The sequence below is a fragment of the Lissotriton helveticus genome, chromosome 12 (genome assembly GCF_964261635.1).
Source record: "Lissotriton helveticus chromosome 12, aLisHel1.1, whole genome shotgun sequence".
Classification (NCBI taxonomy): Eukaryota; Metazoa; Chordata; class Amphibia; order Caudata; family Salamandridae; genus Lissotriton; species Lissotriton helveticus.
This window is the reverse complement of record NC_136073.1, coordinates 566,217,900-566,231,196: the sequence shown is the minus strand read 5'-3', so window position 1 is coordinate 566,231,196 and position 13,297 is coordinate 566,217,900. Positions and strand designations below refer to the sequence as shown.

General features: G+C 50.7%; 1 protein-coding gene across 5 annotated transcripts in view; it reads right to left on the bottom strand.

The window, feature by feature from the left end:
- ELMO3 (engulfment and cell motility 3) overlaps positions 1 to 13,297 on the bottom strand; it is a 300,338-nt gene that overhangs the window by 27,364 nt on the left and 259,677 nt on the right. For all 5 annotated transcript variants that reach the window (XM_078668416.1, XM_078668415.1, XM_078668418.1 and 2 more), the window contains 3 exons: positions 11,314 to 11,418; positions 11,012 to 11,094; positions 10,422 to 10,502 (listed from right to left, as the gene is read on the bottom strand). In XM_078668416.1, coding sequence (XP_078524542.1) covers positions 10,422 to 10,502; positions 11,012 to 11,094; positions 11,314 to 11,418 — 269 coding nt within the window. The remainder of the gene's footprint in view (positions 1 to 10,421; positions 10,503 to 11,011; positions 11,095 to 11,313; positions 11,419 to 13,297) is intronic.

Below are 13,297 nucleotides of genomic sequence, written 5' to 3'. Positions count from 1 at the left end.
CCACATGGCGGTGGTGTTGTCCGTGAACACCTGCACTACACTCCCGTTGACAAAGGGGAGGAATGCCTTCAGTGCTAGGCGAATCGCCCGCAGCTCCAACATGTTGATATGGAGCCGGGACTCCGCCGGAGACCAGATGCCTCTGATCTCCGCCTCTCCCAAGTGGCCACCCCAGCCCTGGAGGGACGCGTCCGTCACAACCACGTGCTCCGATTGGGGAAGGGAGAGGGATCTGCCTCTGACCCAATCGCGGTCCGTAAGCCACCACTGCAACTGTCTCGCAGTGCCCTCCGAGATCAGGACATGGTCGGATAGGTTGCCCTGATGCTGGGCCCACTGAAACTTCAGGTCCCACTGCAGAGCCCGCATCCGCCACCTGGCGTGATGCACCAGTAGGATGCAGGAGGCCATCAGCCCCAGAAGCCGCAGCGTCAACCTGACCGAAACCCGGGATAACGGCTGAAAGATGGGAATCAGAGCCTGAATATCCCGGACCCGCCGTTCCGGGGGATAAACCCGAAACTGCGCCGAGTCGAGAACCGCTCCGATGAAAAGGAGCTTTTGAGAGGGACACAGGTGTGATTTCGGCACATTGATGGAAAACCCCAGCTCGTGCAGGAGGTCTGCCGTCATCTGAAGGTGGTGGACGACTGTTTGGGGCGAGCCCGCCTTCAACAACCAGTCGTCGAGGTAGGGGAAGACTGAAACCCCTAACCGGCGCAGATGAGCTGCGACCACCGCCATCACTTTCGTGAACACCCGTGGGGCGCTGGTAAGGCCGAATGGGAGCACGATAAACAGAAAGTGCTCGTGGCCTACCGTGAACCGCAGGTAACGCCGGCAGGACGGGGATGTGAAAATACGCATCCTGCAAGTCCAACGCTACCATCCAGTCTTGTGGGTCTAGAGCAGCCAAGACCTGAGCCAAAGTCAACATCTTGAACTTCTCCTTCCGGAGGAAGCCGTTGACGTTCCGCAGGTCCAAGATAGGACGCAGGCCTCCCTTGTCCTTCTTGGGTACCAGAAAGTAGTGGGAGTAGCAACCACACCCTACTTCTGGCCCAGGAACGCGCTCGATGGCCCCCTTGGCCAAGAGGGCCGTAACTTCCTCCTGCAGAAGTGTCAAGTGGTCCCCCGACACACGGTGGTTCTGCGGTGGCATGGCTTGAGGAGTGGACTCGAACGGGAGGGCATAGCCCCTTCGAACGAGCTGCAGCACCCACCTGTCCGATGTTATCGCGCGCCAGCGGGAGTGGTGATGGCGAACCCTGCCACCCACTGGCGTCACGTGAGCCCGAAAGCTCGGACTAGGAAGGCTTGGATGCAGCAGCGGAGGGAGGCGTGGACTGACCACGCCGCTGACCTCTACCGCCACCACGGCGGAAACCACGGCCGCCACCGCGCTGGGGAGCGTTCTGCGGCGCGTGGCTGGCAGCACGTGTGGGGCCGCCCCTCCCTTGGCCACGAAAGGGGCGAAATGAACCCGTCTGCTGGCGCTGGGTCGAAAGACCCAAGGACTTGGCCGTGACCCTGGAGTCCTTGAAGCGCTCCAGCGCGTGGTCCGCTTTGTCACCAAACAGGCGACTGCCATCAAATGGCATGTCCATGAGTGTATTTTGGACGTCTGGCGAAAAGTTGGCAGATCTCAGCCAAGCATGGCGACGAATCGCCACCGTCGTGGACATGGCCCGTCCCAGGGAGTCGGTCGTGTCCAGACCACAACGGATCGAGTACCGCGCCGCATCCCGGCCTTCAACCAAGGCCCGGGTGAGCTTGTCCCGCACTTCCTGGGGGCATTGCGGCAAACACTCTTCGACCGTATCCCACAGGGAGTGGGTGTAGCGGCCCAAGAGGCACGCGGTATTACAAGACCGCAGTCCAGCGCTCAAAGAGGAAAAGACCTTTTTACCAAACTGGTCATACCGCTTTGATTCCCGATCGGGCGGAGCCGACGGAAATGCGGACTGCGAAGTGGAGGCCTGGATCACCAGACTCTCCGGGGAGGGATGGGTGGATAAAAAGGCAGGGTCGTCCGAGCATGGACGGTGACGCCTTGCCACATTCCGGTCAACCGGTGCACCGGAAGCGGGCCTGGACCAGGTGCCCAAAAGGACATCCGTCAGGGCCTCATTAAACGGCAGCAGAGGCTCCTCGGGGCATGACTGCGGTTTAAACACTTCGGTCAGAATGTTCGGTTTGACCTTCGCGACGGGGAGCTCAAGGTGTAAGGCCTTGGCAGCCCTCATCAGGACCACTGAATAGGCAGCACCTGCCTCAGACGCCACAGGGGACGGGGAGACAAACCCAGGGTTGGGCGACTCGTCCAGGCCACTGGCATCACCCAGATCACCTACCCAGTCCACATCATACTGGCAGGCACGGGATAAAGGGTCCTCAGACCCCTCCCAACCCTCTCCATACTCATCCTCATCATACCCATATTCTGGGTCGACGATATAGACATCGGGGTCAACGGGCCCCATCGGCGTCGGATCCGGCGTCGGCCGACGCCGGTCCGACTCCGCGTCCGGAGTCGGGGAGGGAATGGGGGTGGCGCCGCGCGGCGTCGGTGCCGGGGACCCGACGCCGGCCGGAGCCGACGGCGGAGTCGCTGCACCACGCGGAGGCGGTACCACGGGTTGGCCCAAAGGAACCGACGCCGGAGAGGCCGGGAGACCAGCCGGCGACGAACCTGAGGGACCCAGCGGCGCCGGGACCGGAGCCACCGGCGGCGTCGGGGCAGAAGCACCCGAACTGCTCGGGCCCCCAGACGGGACCGACGGCCCCGCAGGCGCCGTAGGCCCCGCCGGAGGAGACCTCGCCCTCATAGCAATGAGGAAGGCCTCGATCTCCTCACGCGACGCGCCTTCCCCAGGGACCGACGGGTATGGGGTAGACGGCGTCGGTGACCCACGCGGGCCAGCGGGGGTGGGGCCACCCGAGCCCCCGGCTGCATCACGCGGGCGTCGGGGGGAGTCGGGGGTGCGATGGCGACGCCCCGACTTCTTGTGCTTACCTGACGAACCGGAGGAATGGTGGCGACTCCCGGAGCGCCCATGGCGGCTCCGCGATCGTTCCCTCGACCGCTCCCTCGACCTCCGACCGGACCGGGACCGCTCTCGACGCGGGGCCGACACTCGGAGCTCGAGAAGCTTGCGGGACCGCTCCCGCCTAGCTTTTCCAGTCAAGGCCCGACAGTCGACGCAGGACTCCACGTCGTGGTCCGCGCCCAGACACCGGAGGCAGAGTCGATGGTGGTCGGTGACCGACATCATGCGGTCGCACTCGTCGCAGCTCTTAAACCCAGGCATCCTACCGGCACCGTAGAAAGATTACGTTTTACAAACACTTGGTCAAAAGACCGGAGTACTGCTCTTCGGATCTGCGCTAACTGGCGCGGAAAAAAGAAGAACTGACGTCAGCGCGCGGAGGCGGCGTCTATATACTCCAGCGACGTCATCACGGCGCACGACGCCGACGACGCGGAGCCGCAGGGGACGCCTGCAGACGACGCCTACCGACGCGCAGGGGTACTGCTACGCAAAAGTTTCCGGATCCAGACTGACGCCTGGGGATATTCTAAGGTAAGGAATCTAATACTAACCTGTTTCTTTCAGATGGCACGTGCGGTTTGCTCAGTATGGAGCTACCGGAAAGCTTTAATATTTTCTTCGGAGCCGGGCTCGATGGCGGGGCTTTCGAAGCAATGTCTCAGTGTCGACTGGGCCCCGAAGGAAAAGTTTTGACTTTAGCCTTTGTTTTAGTGTTTGGGACTGGGGTTGGGGCAGTCGTACTCACGCGTTGACCTGATGGTATGGAGTCATCGGAGTCGTCTGCCTCAGATACGATCTGGAGATCATCGGAATCTTCCTCAGGGACACATGGTTCTTCATCGAAGATATCCACCGGTTCCGGAGCTGATCTCCTGCATGTCGCGTCGACGGGCCCTCCGATCTCAAATGGTCTTCTTGGATCGAAAGGACGCACAAGCTGTGCAGCTCGACTCGTCATGTTCAGGTGATAAACACAGGTTACACACCTCGTGATGGTCGCTGCGTGGGAACCTTGCTCCACACACGGGGCATTTTTTGAATGGTGTCCTTTCCATGAATTGTAGGTCTCACCAAGTAGGTAGGCCCAACGGCCCGCGTCGACGACCAGAATCGAAGTGATGGGGTCGAGTCTATGTATATTGAAGTTAAAGTTTGGTTTTAGAAGTTTTTGCGCGTCGAAGTCTTTGGAAAGTAGATTTTGAACCGCAGCGGAAAAGTTGCATCCGAACCCAGTGGCGGAAAAAAAGAATCTAAGGATGGAGCTGATGCCCATGCGCACTATCGTCCAAGGGAGGGGTCACCTATCTCGTGACTACAAAGACTTCTTCCAAGACGACAACAACATGCAATCATCCGAGCCCAACACCAGGTGGCGATCTAATGCACAGTGTAGAATCTGCAGCTCATATGCTTCAAACATATGGTTTTGACTATGTAGCCACTAGAGTATCTGTGAGGGCATCATTAAACAAGAAGGAAGGGCACAGATGTTGCTGGGCCCTGGCTGCATCCCACTATGCATCATAATCAACACTGTCCTTGGTTGCAGAGGGATAGATAGGGTTAGAGTCAGTGTGCAGAACAAAAAGTTACACTTTAATAATTTCGTAATGGGAAATTATCGAGCTCAAGTCAACATCTGTTTAGGATCGGACATAGATGTCGGTAATGGGTAATCTGCCGGTGGCGTTGGCACCAGGATCAGGGCAGCAAAAACCAGCGTGGCTCTAGCGGCCAGAGTGAAAGTCTGTACCCAAGTCAGTTCAGGCCTGCTAACTGTTCTGGAGAGAGCAGATGGCGCTGGGGATGGATTTGCAGGCTAAACCTGACTGGACGCCCCTACGGTTCTGTGGGGTCTGAAAGAGCACCAGAGGGAGTCAGGGTTGGAATGAAAATTTGCAGCAAAACCTCTTTAAAGGCCTCGATCAGCTGCGAAAATTAAGGGCATGTGGGGATCAATTGAGGAATGGACTCCATGGCCAGTGAACTTGAAGTGGTGTCCCAAGCCGAAACACCAAAGGTACAGCCCTTTTGTGGGTACATGACCGACAGCTACTTCCTGCAGTCATGGCACCTCTAGAATGCTGTAATTTAATGTGGGCTGAACATTCCCCAACATAAGTATACAGTGAGAAAAAAAGATTTTGGAGTCATCAGAAAACCGGAAAAGTTAGGAGCAGAGATCTGGATCTACACCAGAAGTCGCATAAAGAAGGGACATCAGTAAGAAAAGGACATCAATACACAGGGGTGGCACTAATATGCTGCTTTGCTCCGTCACCTCCGGGGTCCTATGGAGTGAGTGCAGAGCTGCACCGCACCATCTAGCGGCGCAGTGATACAAAAAGTCTCTTGATTCAGTCTGGGACTTGGGTGATATTATAAGGCGAAGACTCAGCAGTTGGACGTGTCCATCAGAGTTGTGGTTCCTTGCCAATATGGCTCCCATGTGACTAAGCAGCCCCTGGGCAGCTCAGAAATCCAGTCGCAGTTGCATCCTTGCCTAGTGATGAAGCAGCCTAAGAGGTAAGAAGGCTCCTATGAAGTCACATTCATGATCATCCCCCACGTCCCTGCTGCCATCAATTTGTCCCAGTTCTGTAAAGAGCTTACTGTAATTTTCGTTCTGGAGCAGTCCTCCTCAGATTGGTGAAACCCAAGATATTTGCTAGACATATGGGGCCTTGCGTCTGGAAATGCTAACTGGTGGTGCCTTGGTCTATGCATTTCTCAAGTCCATCTCTGGCTCTTCCTCACCCCATCTCATGCCTTGCATCCTGGCTTCAGCCTATCTCAATGACAGTGTGGGGTAACGGTTCTTATTGATGTTAGCCATATATGCTCTCTGCTTAGGGGAATGTTGTTCTAATATGGCCTGGCATAAAAGATAGCACACTTCTCTGGCTGTGCCCCAACACAATGACTCATGTTTTTTCTGCTTTAGGTTGTGAGTTTCACGGTTTAGCATGCACCAGTCATTTCTGGTGACTCTGTCAACTTTGGAAATGACCAACCTGGGGTTTACACAAGGGGTTCTAATGACAATGTAGTGGAATAATGTGCCCGGGAGTGATGCGGCAGGAGCATTTAGACAGTTGAGTTTTGGTGGACCTGAGATAGGCGGGATCTATGGTGCTGCACTCTAGTGATGTCTCCTTGCACTGAATGTTGGTTTGCTTTAAAGCCATCTCCATCCAACCCTCTCCCTGCCAAAGATCTGAGCCGGGGTGCTTTGTGCTGTCAGTGGTTTCTTGGTGGAAATAAGAAGGTTGCATGTCAGGTGGAATGCACCCAGTAGAGATAGAGGTACTGACTAGATGCACTGAGCTGTTTACTGGACGGAAAAACACCTGATCTAGTGGTGAGGCTGTGTCTTTTATACTTGGAACTCTATAACACGTGTTCACTGTCCAGAAGGCTTGGGTATGGAGAATGTGTGGGAGAAATGTCCTGTACCACGGCACATTTTGGTCTGTTCTGTTCTGCTGGGAGTGTGTGACATTAAATGTACATGCACGTTTTGAGTTTGGCCAGGTTTTGAGACATACGTCATGATGTGTTTAGGCTTCCAGGCCTACACCAGGTCATTTCTGTTTGGCACTGGCTGGCACCTGATGTGGGGTAGGTGCTTCCTGGCCAAACATAGGCGCTTTTAGGAATTTGGGTCTGGGCTGATGAATGGGGTGCTTTTTCCCCTCTGCTACACACAAACATGTATTTCCAACAAATACACCAACTGCCTCCTGAATTTTCCTTTGCTAGAAGTGCTGTGTCTATCTGAAGTTTTCAACTAGTGCACCTGCTGCTGACTTCCTTGTGAACCACTGGGCAGGCATGCCTTCTTTGTTCTGTGGGGGTGAGATGCCAGCACTTCAGCCTACTGGCGCTTCACATTGGCTCGGGCAGAGATCTGGTGTGGTTCACCAGGTTTGAGCCTGTGGGTTTGATGTGGCTTGGACCATGAGTCCACTGTTTGTTGGAAAGGCATGTCGTGTTCATATCACCAGGAGTATGTTTGTCTTGGTGCTGGGTTTGTGTTGTGGGGGTTTTATCCAGGTGGGAGATGGCATGGATGGCCAATTCAATCTTCAGTGTTGGGCTAAAGGCCAATGGAGTGGTTTTGTGGCTGTAGCTCTTGGACTCTTTGCGCAGTGGTAATGTTGTGGGGATGGTAGTGTTCTTGGCATTGCTGTTCGCTGTAACCAAGGGCAGTGATGAGGGGCAAGGGCTTATCCCAACAGCACTTCCACTTGCTGGCCCTCGCCAGAAACCCTGCAGTGGGCCCCAGTTCCCACCTTCTTCTTTGCCGTTCTCTGTTATTGATCATCAGTAACTGCCTATGACCCAGCTGCTCATCCAGAGCAGTGTGCAGTGTGGAGAAGTGTGGCTCACTGGTTAGAGGAGGCAGACCTGGAAGCAGAGGTCAGCCCGGGACTAGGGTTCAATTCCCGGCTCGGCGGGGTCTTGAGTCCTAAAATGTCCATGGACTCGACAATTCTCGCTCCGGTGCCTACTCGATTCACGGGTTCACACTCTGCGACTCTGGGCAATAGCTTGCTTAATCTCCACAACGGCCCCTCGCGGCGGGATGCCTGGCTTTCACCTTGCGGATACCCTGCCGGGGTTATCTCACAGGGGAATACCAGGATGGGTTCCCTAAGCAAGCGCTTAGAAACCGCTCGGTGATTTGCGCTATATAAATTCCTGTACATTTACATCCAGAAGGAGAGCTGAATTGGCATGCGGAGATCCCATGGGTGCAGCAAGCGTGCCCTGGACGATCACCACGTAAACTAAAGCAGAAGGATTACACTGTTTTCGTTATTAGCTTTTCTCCAATACAAGAACCCACACCCATCTGAAGACAAAGAACCCAATATAGACAACATCTCAGATACATGAAATGCTGCAAATATATGCCAAATCAAAATGCAGCAACACCAGTTCACTCTGACATCAGTCAAATTCCCACACAGAGACACAACTTTGTGATTTTGCAAAACACACGTTCCATATGGTCACTATGTGTAGGAAGCTGGCTCTGTATATACTTTACCAAAAGTAAGGTATAATGTACACAGAGTACAGGGAGTTCCCAGAGGTATAGCAGAGGCTAAATTAGGTAAGTACTAACAGCTCTCTTTGCTGTAGTGTGGGCGAGCAGTTAGGCTTATCCAGAGGGTGTGTTAAGCATTTATTGTATTCACCCAATCAAGACTGAAGGCACCTACTCAGAAACTGAATTCAGACCAATTTGGTAATTATAAGAAAGGTATTCTTAAGTTTTATTTTCTAGAACCAAGCAGGTCTTGGTACAGGTGGGTAAAATATACTTTCAATCATAGAACATGTCAAAAATGGCAATTTGAAAGGATTTGCAATTGTTACAGGCTTGTATTCGTTCAAAAAGCAGTTTAAATTACACAGTCATTACTTTGGATTACTTTCTCGTTATTTCTGGATTACATCGACTACTCGGGGTGATAAGCCTAGAAATCACACCCTAAACTTTGTCACTTACTGGTAAGTATGACAATTATCAGTTTAAATCATAGTTACTTTCTTCCCATACAAAACAGCAGTTCAACACTTTTTGTAACAAAACTCATAACATTAGTTCCTATGGGAGAACAATGCTTATCCGTTTTACAGATAAGTACTCGACTTACAGATATGACTTTTGGGGGTTAAGACCAAGGTTACCCAAGGTCCAGGTAGGCACTCAAATTGCACAGCCAGCAGCACTGGGGCGGCCGGGTTAAGTGTGCAGAGGCGGAACGTTAGCGATAGAGATTGTGGTAGCGCTTACACAAACAAGCAAATAACTTTTCGTACGTGTTCCTTTGGGACTGCTGCTTTCTTTAAGGCTCATAGCAAAAAGGCAGGTGTAGTCCTTGCATCTTTTATTTCCCTTTTCAGTCGCGATATAGCAGTAAAACACTGATCAATTATCAATTAGATAGTATGCTTTCACATAAACATTTAATACAGTTCACTTTTCACTATGGTAGTTTCACTTTCATTAAAGATCTTGACAGAAGCTTAAACTTGTTAGGTGTCGATGACTTTCAATGCTGTAGGTCAATTTAAATGCTAAAATGCACAAGCGCCTGCTCCAGCAAGGAAGCCATGTGTGTTTGAAAAATTCTGTGCTACTTTGTCTGTTTGCCACCACAACCTATGTTTATGAATTGTACAAAGTCATTTGTCTGCGACTATATTAAGATATTGGAGTGCACAAAGGTGGGTACATAACATACTTCTTGCACATCCTCCTTACAAAAAGCATTGGTAAACCCAATAAGTCTGGTGGTGGCCACCAGCTTTTTGGCTTTTTCAACGTTTATTTTGTCATGGTATTTTAAAACTTTATTGTTGGGAAAGCTGTCTGGCCCTAATCAATTAAAAAAAAATTGGATCCAAGCAACATTTTTTTTTGGTCTCAAAGAGCACATATTGCCGTAAAAGTCCTTGGCATTAAAAGGAACTTCTTTGTGTGCAGATGTGCTCAGAGTTAAAAGGCAGAATGATGTCACACACAGCGAAGTTAGCCAGTTGTTGAACTGGGCTGACCCACTACCCTTACGGTATGCTGTACTGGGCGGAAGAAAAATGCGAATGACACAACAACAGACCAATGGATGAAGAGACTGATAAAAGCCCCTATAAGTATTTCATAGTAAAGACAAAAGGTATTGGCTAATGCCAGACCAAAAACATAAAGGAGTACTATCCAGGTAGCTGTGCCCGCTCACACTGTCAAAACATGCCAAGTCAGACACAATACAAATTCTTAATTTCCTTTGAACAAAAACAGCCCCACAAATACACCAAACTGACTCGTCATCAACAAAGCCTCCATGAAAATCTATTGAGTAAGCTTTCTTGCCTCACCATGAACAACCAGGCTTAACACATAAAGCTTTCACACATCCAAGCCAGAATAGAAAATGAAAGAAGGGAGAGTTATGCAAGTAAAGTCACTCTGGCTGGACTTCATAATGGCCCTTCAATAGGTTCAATTGCCGATTTAAGCAGAAGTCACCTGAATATTATCGTGATCCAAGTTTAGACAGCTTTGGTTTGTTTGGTAGTAGTGACCAATTAATCCAGATTTGTAGAAAAAAGTTCAGGACTTTACATATCAATTATGATCACCAACACTAAACATTGTTGTGGCTATTATTACAAAAGCTTTTCACTCAAATGTCCCTTATTCACTGGTGTTTTATTAGTCTTGTTAACTATACATACAACCATAGTACTTGAAGATGAAATTAAATGTGCCCTTCCCCAAACCTCTCCATTACAATCTCTCCCACCACAGATTCTTCAAAGCCAATAAGCTAATATGCGCATCTTACTTACCTCATATCTTGTGGGTGCGATGAAGTTTAAATAATAGTCTTCCACGTCGTAACAAATCGAGAACGCCATTTCCAGAACATCCTGCAAAGATTGATGACCTCATGTTAGCAGAAGGACGAATGCATGCCAATGGGACAAATGCAGAGAATTTGCTCCTGTTTGGAGCAATGGACCCCCCACTTGTTTATGGTTGATAAGAAACAACCGTTTCGCAGCGTCAGCTTGTGCATCTATACGGTGCCCACTTCTATTAAACAGATCACAAATGTGTTCATTTACCATGGTTATGCCGGCAATGAAGCTCTCTCATCAGTGCACCCCAAAATGCCCAAACCTCAGTACTTTAGTGAAATGAGCCACAGCATCCATGGAACCAGCAGAGTATGTTTCAAGAGAACAGAGAGAAAGCAGTTGTAGCAGTGATCCCTTTATCATTCTCCTACCCTATCTCGCGTTCTAAAGCAGATTTATCACCATGTGCGTGTAACAAATACACAATGCATAGATATTGGAGCAAACCCAGCTACCTACCAGAGAAAAAACAGAACACAGAGGAAAAACTGAAAAAAGAGCACCAAGAACACACGCACCTTGTTCTGTTTCCCAGAAGCCTTCTCTCTAATGTGTGGACAGTCTTTTCCGATGAGTAGAGTTTTGATATCGGCCACTGCAACTGAGAGGGAGTGCGTCATGAGACAAACAGTAGAGACAATACAAGAGCACTGAAGTAGCACTCCACATTAACGGCCTAAAGAAAGAGAGTGAAGAGAATGGAGATGAAGAAACCAAGGGGGAAACCATGGTGGTACATAGGGAGAGAAAAAGGATGGAGGCAGGAAAGGAGAGAAGAGAGTGAGGGGAGCTCAAAAGAACAGGCATATTCATCACATACTTTTTTCCTGGAGACTTTCGATTGGTGGATTCTCTGTTCCATCCTCTACATCCCCATAGTGCAGAACCTTGTGATTGGGTGAGAGACGGCAGTACCAGAGCTTATCTGAAAACAGAGAATAGTTTGAGACCGGATTAGAATCCTAGTTTCAGATGAGAGCAGAGTATATAAGGAGGACATGAAGCATGAGTCCCTGGAACTGTCTAGCTCAACCTTTCAAGAAGAACAGATGAGATCCTGATATACTCAGACAGTCCTGCTCTATTCCCAGGAGGGCAGACATGCTGAGAGACTACTGCTGAGGATTTAACAAGCCCAAAAACAAAAATGACTTCCACGATCCAAAACATTATGGGGATATATCATTAAGTTTCCAGAGGGACAGCAAGATGAACGAGCACCATGCCATGGGATACTCACAAACTAGGATCAATTCTCTCCAGATGGACTAAAATGCTGAAGGATAAACTTGAACACCCCTGAGGGTCTGTGACACCAACAGACTATAGAAGGATGACGAAGCACACTCAAGGATCCATCAACACGCTTGTAGAAGGACAAACACATTAAAGAATATATCGGGCATGCTCGCTCCAAAGGGTGGACAACATAAAACTAGTTACTAGATGGAAAATATAGTTTGAGCAGGCGGTCATACTACAAAAGGGAGCAAAAGATAGAATCATCCATCTGGTGAGGAGCGAACACAGCAACGTGCTTATGCGAGACTCTCTACAAATAAAAATAGGTAAAAAAGGTTACAATTTGAAGGAACAGATGCAGTGCCATTTGCAGACTACGTCGGATTACTCTTATTTTTTTGTGGTTTTATAGAGCGCAAATCTGTCTCGGCATCATTAGTGTGCTTTAGATGAGAAACAGAATATTTTACACATTTTGTCTGGGCATGGGAAGATTTTGGGCCAAGGTTAGAAGTCGAGTCTGGTTCCACAGTTTCAAAGTCCTCGGCTCTCACTACAAGGCCACAACTCCTCCCCACCCGCTCTCCAAGGAACTCTGGCTCCTTTCCAATCTTCTTTTACAATGATATACCAGAATATGTACTGTGGTGTCATTCCCTCCATTTAGATTTTAAACTCTGGACTTTGTAACTATTTTGCCTGTGCCCAGAGACTCTCTGCTGCCATGGACCAAGGCTGAATGTTTCCGGGTCTCTACAAGGTTCAGTTTGTGTGTGTGTGAATTTTCTTTTTTTCAGGTTTCAGGTTCAGGTTCAGGAAGCTTCTACGGAGTTTGCTGGCGTTTGGAGTTTCGTGTGTCCTGTTGCTGCCCTTCAACGCCTTGCCGGACCCGCTGCGCGGGTCCCGCTGCGTCGTGTGACTCACCCTGTGTGGAAGGAGAGGGGGAGCCTGCTCTCATCACCATCATCAAGCCTTGGACCCCGGCGGGGCTGCGAGCTGCCTAGCAGGGACTCCAGTGACCAGGAGTCCCTACGTGCATCACCTGTGGCTGCTCTCCCTGCCGGCGCCGCCCCCTGCCCTCCCCTACTTCTATAGGGTGGAGCGCCCGCTGCGCGGGAGCACGCGGGAGCGCGCGGGAGCGACCGGGGCGAAGACCGGGCAAAGAGCGAGCCGTTTGAGGCCGTTCGAGTACGGCAGAGTCCGGCCTAGGCCCTTCCACCCTGGCCGATCGGAAGGCCTCAAGGTAGGTGGTGGGCTGTGCACGTATATCCTTTGCCCTTTGGTGCTGCTAAGACAGCCTAAAAACTTTTGCTTGACTCTCTTACCTGTATCCCTCACAATGCCGCTACGGTCAGGCAAAGAACGATCCGTCCAAATCCACACCACCAAGGGAGTCGTATCTGGCCCCCTTGATGCATTTATCTCACGGGCTACTGGAATCCTGGAGAAGGAAATTGCCATGGTGGAGAAAAGACTTTCAATAGATCTTATTAGTGGCAAGCGATCATCACTGGGGGCTCTAGCTACATCTACCTCCCCTGTACCCTCCGTTCCACATGCTG